The 9259-nt window shown below is 43.1% G+C and overlaps 1 protein-coding gene across 1 annotated transcript in view; it reads right to left on the reverse strand.

Moving 5' to 3' along the window:
• Positions 1-9259, reverse strand: part of LOC135203978 (multiple epidermal growth factor-like domains protein 6) — a 56383-nt gene that overhangs the window by 24360 nt on the left and 22764 nt on the right. The window contains exons 3-11 of the mRNA XM_064233903.1: positions 7433-7555; positions 6708-6830; positions 6213-6315; positions 5036-5325; positions 3318-3457; positions 2828-2951; positions 2368-2481; positions 1590-1946; positions 83-1384 (exon numbers count right to left, since the gene is read on the reverse strand). Of these exons, the coding sequence (XP_064089973.1) occupies positions 83-1384; positions 1590-1946; positions 2368-2481; positions 2828-2951; positions 3318-3457; positions 5036-5325; positions 6213-6315; positions 6708-6830; positions 7433-7555 (2676 nt within the window). The remainder of the gene's footprint in view (positions 1-82; positions 1385-1589; positions 1947-2367; positions 2482-2827; positions 2952-3317; positions 3458-5035; positions 5326-6212; positions 6316-6707; positions 6831-7432; positions 7556-9259) is intronic.

Here is a 9259-nt window from a genome sequence, read left to right on the forward strand (position 1 = left end):
TATGAAATCCAAATTAGGTTGATATTATATAAACAGGTTCAGATATTCCTACAAGAGGCATGTTATCTCTCATCGTACTTACTGGTATGCCCTTTACCGACATTAGAGTGCTCTGGAGTAGTGACCAGGTTCTTCTGATCCTCCTCCAGAACCTTGGTAGTCTCTTCCTCGTCCCATCTCCATCGCTTATCCCCTTCTTTTGTCCAGTGCCTGTCTTCCTTGATTCTCCAGGTCTCCTCTTCTCTTGTCGTTACTTTATCGTCTTCCTTTCTCCCTGGGATTCTAGGTGTTGGGTAAGGAGGCCTTCCATGAGTTCCCCACTGGTCATCTTCTCCTGCACCTGCGCGTGGCCTACCAGGCGTTTTTGTCGTACCAACCTTCCGTCCACCTCCTATTTCCCTGCCGGTACCTTCTCTGGATGGTCGCGTGGGCGCTGGATAAAAGCCCCCAGTTCCTCTGCCTCCACCAGTGTCCCTCCCAGTACCTTCTCCAGACGGTCGCGTGGGTGTTGGATAAAAGGCCCCAGTCCCTCTGCCTCCACCAGTGTCTCTCCCGGTACCCTCCCCAGACGGTCGCGTGGGCGTTGGGTAAAAGCCCCCAGTCCCTCTGCCTCCACTAATGTCCCTCCCGGTACCTTCTCCAGATGGTCGCGTGGGCGTTGGGTAAAAGACCCCAGTCCCGCTTCCTTCCCAACGATTCTCCTCTTCCCAGACAGTTGGCGTGGAGCCAACGCCACGGTATATCTCCTCCTCTTCCCTGGTTTCCAAAATATTCTCCTCTTGAGAAATCACTGGTCTCTTGCGTCCACCTCCGGGTGGGATGGTCCTATCACCCGAGCCTGCATCTTCGTCATACCCTCCATAACCAGGGTAAGGGTACTTGTCTTCTCTCTCCTTCCAGGAGGTCTTTTCGTCAACTCTTTTGAAGGTAGTGTCGAATCGGTCCGGATACTGAATGTCGTTTTCATTTACTTTAGTGTAGATTTCATCAATCGTTTCGCCATAGGTGCCTGGTCTCTCCCTCTCTCTCCCTCTTTCTCTGTCCCTTTCTCGTTCTCTCTCTTCTCCACCACCAGATACCCTCCTATCATCTCCTCTGCCTTTTCCTGTGCCCTTTCTGTCATGTTCCCCACCCCTGCCTCTTCCTTCATCTTCTCCTGCACCTCTAATTCGGTCTTCATCTGTTCTTCCTCCTCCTCCTCCTCCTCGCCATTCTACTCTATCTTCTCCCTGTTTTCTTCCTCTCCCTCCTCCTCCCCAATATTCATTCTCCTCTATTACCCTGTTTCTGTTTTCCTCAACCGTCCAGTATTCGTCTGTACCTCCTCCTCTTCTGCTTCCTCCCTCTCCTCCTCCTCCCCCTCTTCCCCACTCTCCTCCCCTCCCCCCTTCCCCCCCTCCCCCTCCCCCCTACTCCTCCTCCTCCTCCTCTCCTCCTCCTCCCCCCTCCTCCTCCTCCTCCTCTCCAACTCTCCCCCTCCTCCTCCTCCTCTCCTATCCTCCTCCCCTCTCCTCCTCCCCACTCTCCTTCTCCCCTCCTCCTCTCCTCCTCTCCCTTCTCCTCCCCTCCTCTCCCCCTTCCTCCTCTACCCCTCCTCCCCCCTCCTCTGTCACTGTCTGTCCTCCCTCCCCCGCCATAAGTGTTCTCCCATCTTCTTCTTTCATCAATCTGGAGATTCCTTTCCACATCGTACCTCGTACCCACTTTAGGTCCCGTGTGACTGTCTTCACCCCAGTACCTCCTCTGTTCTTCCTCTTCTAAGCCCCATTTCTTCCCTTTATCTGTCCTCCACCCAGGTCCAATTCGGCCTAAATCATTTTCCAAGACGGACAGGTCATTCTCAATGACCATAAGGTCGTCTTCCACTCGACTGATGGTCGGTCTCGGGGTCGACGGTCGAGCGCCACTTCGGGTACGTCCTGGGACGTAGTAGTCAGTGCTGACAGCTGTGGAGGGTCGGGGAGTTCTTTAATATTTCCAATCAATACTGAACAAATAGTAATTGCAAGTTTTATAAAAAGAAACGTTTCTATCATTTCTCAACATTTGATTATCCAGGGACCTACTGACAGTGACAGGGACCACAGTATGCTCTTCAGGAACCCACTGAAAGAGACCTCAGTATGCTCTTCAGGAGCCTACTGAAAGGGACCACAGTATGCTCCTCAGGAACTTACTGAAATGGACCAGTGTTCTTCAGGAACCTACTGAAAGAGACCAGTATGCTCTTCAGGAACCCACTGAAACAGATCTCAGTATGCTCCTCAGGAGCCTACTGAAATGGACCAGTATGCTCTTCAAGAACCTACCAACAGGGACCACAAAGTAGCAGCAATGCAATGTAGAGCTTTCCTAAGGAATCCTTACCACGGCATCTAGTAGTATCCTCGAGAACGTATCCTCGTCGACAGGAGCAAATGTACGACCCCTGCACGTTCTGGCAGAAGTGTTCACAGATCCCAGTGCGGCACTCGTCGATGTCTGGGGGGAGACAAAGACTCTTTTTCGTTACTGAATCATTACCATTGGAGGTCATTACTGAAAAATGAAAGTGGTCTAAAAGCTGAAAATGAGAAGAGGAGGTGAATTGTGTGGGATGACACTGACGTTAATTGTCAAGATTTTGTACCATATTACACTGTGATGACTTTGATCATCTACGGGACATCAATTAGTTTAGCTCCAAGTAGTGCCAGTTAACAGAATTCTGCCTTCCAGTCAATTGCAGCTGAACTAATGACATTTGCATAATAAAAAAAACTTAGAGAAGTCTAATCAAGTGGATCAGCTGAACTGGAAAAGAGGGAGACACAGAGAACTTTCTTACCTGTGCAAGAGAACCCGTCTGAACTGAGAGTGAACCCAGGGTTACAAGAGCACGCGTAGCCTGAATCGGTGTTGACACAGTCTTGTTGGCACCTGTGAGTCCTTTCCTGGCACTCGTTTGTGTCCTGAAGTAAATAGGATTTACCTTTTTTTACTTTTTCTTTATCATTCTGTAACGTCAAACTAATGCGTGATCAATAAGTAAAGCTGGAAAGGTGTAAATAAGGAAATTGAAGTTGTTTGCAGACAGCATTTCTAAGGCAACCTGATGAGAATGAAAGCACAAACGCAGATGAGTTCTACCATGCAACGGCTAAATGACCTGAGGTCATGATGATGATTTCTGTTTACCTGACAGAAAAAGTGGTTTACATTCTAATCTTACAAATCTAAAGGAGATAAGCCTTACTGCTCAATGGCTAGATGACCTGAGGTCAACATGGTTATCTGTTGTTGTCTGACAAAATATTAAAATTACATTCTGACCTTACCTCGCAAGACCTGCCATCTTCCCTGAGGCGATAACCAACATGGCAGCTGCAAATGGGACCTGTAGGACCTTGATTGCAAATGTGCTGGCATCCTCCATTGTTGCCTGAGCAAGAGTCAGGGGTGTTCACTTCTGAGATGGCTGCAATCAGAAAGAACAAGTTCGTTAGACTCAGGTCTCATCCTCGATAATTCTTTTGGAATTAATCCTAAATGTTTTCAAATGGCCCATTGCACCTTATATAAGCATGACTTAATTCTTCTTGGCGTCCTGGCTTCCCTTAGGACCCTAGCTGCAGCCCCTTTCATTTCTTTTGACTGTATCTCCGTTCATATTCTTTTCCTTCCATCTTACTTTCCTCAATTCTCTCCTAAGAATTGTTTAATCGTTTCATAGTGGAACTACGAGGTTTTCCTCTTGTTACACCCATTGAACCTCATTCTGTTTCCCTTTTCAGCGTTGAATGACTCAATCATAGGTTCCAGCGCTTGATCTTTGGCCTGAATGTCATGTTCCATTTCATTCAGTCCGAAATGTCCGCTGGTTGACAATCGTGCATTCATGAACAATCTATTTTTGAGACTTGAATTACTTTCAAAACTTGACTTCTTAAATCCTATACATTTAATGCCATGATTATTGAGATGTTTGTAGAGAGGTTTTAGTGACACCCTTTGGAGATCTCCGGAAACACAGAAATGTCTCACTCATATTAGCAATTGTATTTAAACATGAAACAAACAATTTCAAAATAGGCTGTTGGTTAATTTGAACATAAACCCAACAATTTCAAAATTGGCTGTTGATTAATTGAAGCATAAACCAACAACACTTTCAAAATTGGCTGTTGATTAATTGAAGCATAAACCAACAACACTCAAAATTGGCTGTTGATTAATTGAAGCATAAACCAACAACACTTTCAAAATTGGCTGTTGATTAATTGAAGCATAAACCAACAACACTTTCAAAATTGGCTGTTGATTAATTGAAGCATAAACCAACAACACTTTCAAAATAGGCTGTTGATTAATTGAAGCATAAACCAACAACACTTTCAAAATTGGCTGTTGATGAATTGAAGCATAAACCAACAACACTTTCAAAATAGGCTGTTGATTCATTTCATAAAGTGAGGCTCTTCGAGATGAATCGAAAGTTCAGAGCAGTGTGCGCTGCCTATAAAGGCCTAATGATGCCTTCTAATGTCATCTTGATATTTTGCTCACCTTTTATGACCTTTTCTGATGAGCGACGATGAAATTAGGTCAGTGGACATTTTGGAATAACTGGTTAGGGGGTTGGGGGGGGGAGGACTTAACGCATCAGGCGTAAATGGAATGAAATAGAAGACTCGATTTAGACCGAAGGCCCAGTGCTGGGGTCTACGAGGTCTATCTACTCAGCGTCGAGAGGAAAATTGAAAGGTTTGCAAAGGCGTAACAGGAGGAAAACCTCGATTACGAGAAGGCTGAGGAGAGAAAGATGGAAGTGAATACGAACGGAGGTATGGCAAAATGAACGAAAGTGGGCCTATAGCGGCCTAAGAAAGGGACGCTACAAAGGCGCCTCATTGAGTAATGCCTACAGTGCACAGCTTGTGGTCCACTGACGGCACTATACTTCCCTATATGGATGAGGAATGAGCCTTTCTCTGGACTTAGGATACTAAGTATACTCAATCCCTGATCTATCTTTAAAGAAATACTGAGTACTTACGAGAACAGGACTTCCCATCGGCTCCCAGGTCGTATCCCGCGGGACACCGGCACTCGTAGGAACCCCAGGTGTTGTGGCACTCACGAGTGCAGACGTTAGGACTCTCCTGGCACTCGTCCACGTCCTCGCAAGTAGACTTATCCTCGGCGAGGGTATAGCCGCTCCTGCAGGAGCACTTGACACGTCCTTCCACGACCTCACACCTGTCGTGGCATCCGCCGTTGTCCAGTTCGCAGGGATTCTTTTTTTCCTCCGCTACGCAGCTCTTCTTGTCCGGGGCTAACTGAAAACTGCCAGATCGGAATTGAAGGCTTTATGAAAGCAGATGCGATGCGGGAATTCTTTTAAAAACATCTTATAAACGCGAATGCAATATACAGCAGGAGTCTCTGAACACAGGAAAATGGTAGAAATGCAACATAGAGATCTTTTGAATTTAAAAAAAAAATGGCAGAAAACTGAACATAGTTTACTCAAAATACCATTGAAACCGTCTTGGACACGAAGGAATTTGTGATTTTCACTGAAGGAGGCAAGTTTCAATAACATAAAAATTGTACAAATGCAACATAGAGAGCTTTTAAATTTAAAAAAAGGCAGAAAACTGAGCAGAGTCTACTCAAAATGCCACCGAAACCATCTGGCACAAGAAAGAATCCGTAATATTCACTGAAAAAGGCAATTTTCAATAAGTGTTTTCCTCTGAGAAGTTCACGGAATGAAATAGTAATACCTTGTGTGCATGTGTGTGTGTGTGTGTATTATTTATCAAGACAAGTCTCCCATTAAGAAAAAAACACTTTCTTTTATAAATTCGCTGAATTAAAATGATGAAAACCATAAAATAATTTGTGCATTACTCGTCAAGATAAATCTCCTGTTACAAGAACACATTTATGTATTTTTTTTAGAATAGATTTATTAGATGAAAATTAAAAAAAAGCCACGAAAAGTTAAAATAGATATAGTTAAGATAAGTTTACTTTTCAAAAAAAGAAAAACTATTTACAAATTCATTCCATCAAAAGTAAAAAAAAAAAACACGAAAAAACAAAAGGTTGATAGTAAAATATATACAGTTAAAATAAGTCTTCTTTTCCAAGAACGCCTTATTCACAAATTTCCATCAAAAGTAAAAAAAACCACGAAAAAACAAAAGGATGAAAATATACCATACCCAGGCCTACACGAACACGTGACCCGGTGACCTGACTCGGTACAGATGTGCTGGCATCCTCCGTTCCTGGTTTGGCACTTTGACCTGGCGTGCGGCACTCGACCTGAAACCTGAGGTAATTACTACAAGGAAAGAAGTCGAACAGTGGGATTATTATTATTATTATTATCATTATTATTATTATTCAGAGGATGAAGAACCAGTTATGGGCCACTGACTTGAAATTCAAGCTTCCAAAGAATATCATGGCGTTCGTTTGAGAGAAGTAATAACAGGAGGTAAAGAGAAATACAGAAAAAAGAGAGATCTCTTACAGAGAGAGAGAGAGAGAGAGAGAGAGAGATAGAGAGAGAGAGAGAGCTTACAGACCTTACAGACCTTACAGATCGTTCGGGTTGCCCCAGGTCCCTCAGTGTGAGGTACCTCTAATGTCTACCAGAGAATTTTGCATCAGAGAGAGAGAGAGAGAGAGAGAGAGAGAGAGGCCAAACTAACCTATACACGTCCTATTGTCCGGCAGAAGGCGCTGTTCAGAGTCACATCTGCATTCGTAGGACCCCTCTGTGTTGACGCAGCGATGAGAGCAACCACCGTTGTGATTCCCGCATTCATCCACGTCTGCGGGAAAAATGGATATATTAAACATAGATTCTTCAAGTTGAGGTAGGTATACAGTTTTTCGTTGTTGTTCAACTCTAATAAAGTATACGTTGCTGTTAATTTGTCTTGTTTTTCAGTTATAGAACAGGTTCTGTCTGTAGTCTCTGCTAAGGTGCTATCGATTTGCCATGTTTTTGAGTTACAGAGCAGGTTCTGTAGTCTTCTCTGCTAAGGTGCTATTTCTTGGTAATTTTTGTCAGTTACAGAAGAGGTCCTGTAGTCTACTCTGCTGAGGTGCTATTTATTTGCCATGTTCTTCAGTTACAGAACAGGTCCTGTAGTCTTTTCTCTGCTGATGTTGCAATTGATTTGCCATGTTTTTCAGTTATCTATAAACAACTTTTTGATAGTCATGTTCACAAGAGAAACTTGTCTGAGACCCAGTGCTGGAATGAAGCATTTTGCAATTTTTTATCAAAGTCGATTGCTAAGCCAAGGAAAAATAAAGCATTTGTCATATGAAACTGTTTATTCAAAGATATAATCCACGATTAGAGCGAGAAAATACGATGAAGATAAAAAATTACAAATTGAAGGAGAGTAATGATGAAATAACTGACCTTTGCAAGTGAGTTTGTCTGGCATCAATTTAAACCCAGGCGGGCAGCAACAAATGAAAGATCCGAAGGTGTTCCTGCATTCGTGGCTGCACCCACCGTTGTTTACCGAACACTCGTTCCGATCTGCAACGGAACCGGTCATATATACAAATCTGATCTAGGCCGAATGGTAGTACATTTGCCAAGCGCTTGATCCTTTGATGAGGTCATTCAGAGCTGAAAGGGAAACTAAAAGAAAGGTGTGTAGTGAAAAGATGGCAAGTGGTTGCAGCTGGGAGCCGAAGGGAGCTGCATAGAACCTCAAGTAATGCCTGCAGTGCAGGGCGTGAGGTAGCTACGCAGACGGAACCACCCCACTGCAGGAGATAGGTCTAGACCTTCCCTCTTCCTGCCTTCTGTTTTGCGCGCAGCTGGCTAAATAATCCTGAATGGACAGAATTAAAAAAAACTAATAATAAACAAAGAGCTTTGCATAATAAACAAGAAAATCAAACCCTGTTTACTTAAACAAACGGACTAGGATTACTGAACTTGGGAAGGCTCTACCGGGAACTCTGAAACAGATTGAAAAAAAAAATATTCCTTTGCTTTTAAAATGACTAACGCGCAGCATACCAACGAAATGTTGTGAAATATAAGAATCAGATCGACAATAACGCGCAGATAAGCAAGGCGTATGATTAGAAAGGCAATAATGAGGGGATATAATGAACAATTGAGCCGTTATAAAGATTACTGCGCATGCGTCATACGTGATTTATAGTCATATACATCCTAGACCTATGGGCAGACAGTCTCCTTTCATTTTTTCTAGTAACTATTTTGCAGAAGATGACAGTGGCAACTTGAATTTAGTGCTGGATTATTTTATTTGATAACTTACAGATCACAATACTAACTATTTTGTGACCCAGATGCTAGACCTATACAGATGACTAAAATAAGCCAAGTGTCTTTCTAATTTATAGTTCTGCATCCTAGACAGTCTCTGTTCTTTTTTCTCCTATAAGTAGGTGGCAATGATAACTTGAAAGCAGTTCTGGATCGCTTTATCTGATAACCAGAGCTAAGAAGATGATCGAAATATGTCAAGACAGTTTAATTCTAAAGCCAAAACGTAAATAAATGCATTGTGCATTTACGTACGTTCGGCCTAGTGTCACATATCCCCCGTGACGGCAGCGGCAGTTTTAAGCCGGTGTTCGGTGTCAGCCATCCAGCCAGCCAAGTTTGTGTTATTTTCTTTCAGTAATCTTTCAGTCCACGTGTTCTCGTTTTGTACAACCTTTTCTATGCTTTTCCTGGAAACTTTTCCTCGTAGATTCAAGAGGGTTACGGTCCCCTAACCCTCCTAAAAATAATGAGATTTGCTCTCAACAAAAAACAGAACTCGCTCGGAAATAGTCAAGTTTAGCCGCGAAAACTGCGCTATCTACTTTTTCCTGACACGAGATACACACATAATAGTTTAAGCTGCTTATTTTTTTGAGGCACAACCTCAGCTCCTATCGCCATTCTCTTCCCTTGCCTTCCTTGTGTTTGTTTTAATTGTGAAGAAGAAGAAGAATTGCTGTGGAAAATCAAGCCGAAGGATTGCTAGTAGGGAAGACAGAAGACAATCGCATCGCCAGCGATAAAACTAGACGCAAATGGGCCAATATAAGATAAGTAAAAAACAAATAAAACTTATACTGTAAAATAACAATGAAAAGTAGCTCTTTTAACTGTAAAAGGAAGTAAAAATTAAGGCATACAAAGTAATAAAACATGCATACTGTTGAATGGAAACCAGTCTTTGTAGAAATGAATAACTGACCTCCTAGAGAA

Source organism: Macrobrachium nipponense, chromosome 44 (genome assembly GCF_015104395.2).
Source record: "Macrobrachium nipponense isolate FS-2020 chromosome 44, ASM1510439v2, whole genome shotgun sequence".
NCBI classification, from domain to species: Eukaryota; Metazoa; Arthropoda; class Malacostraca; order Decapoda; family Palaemonidae; genus Macrobrachium; species Macrobrachium nipponense.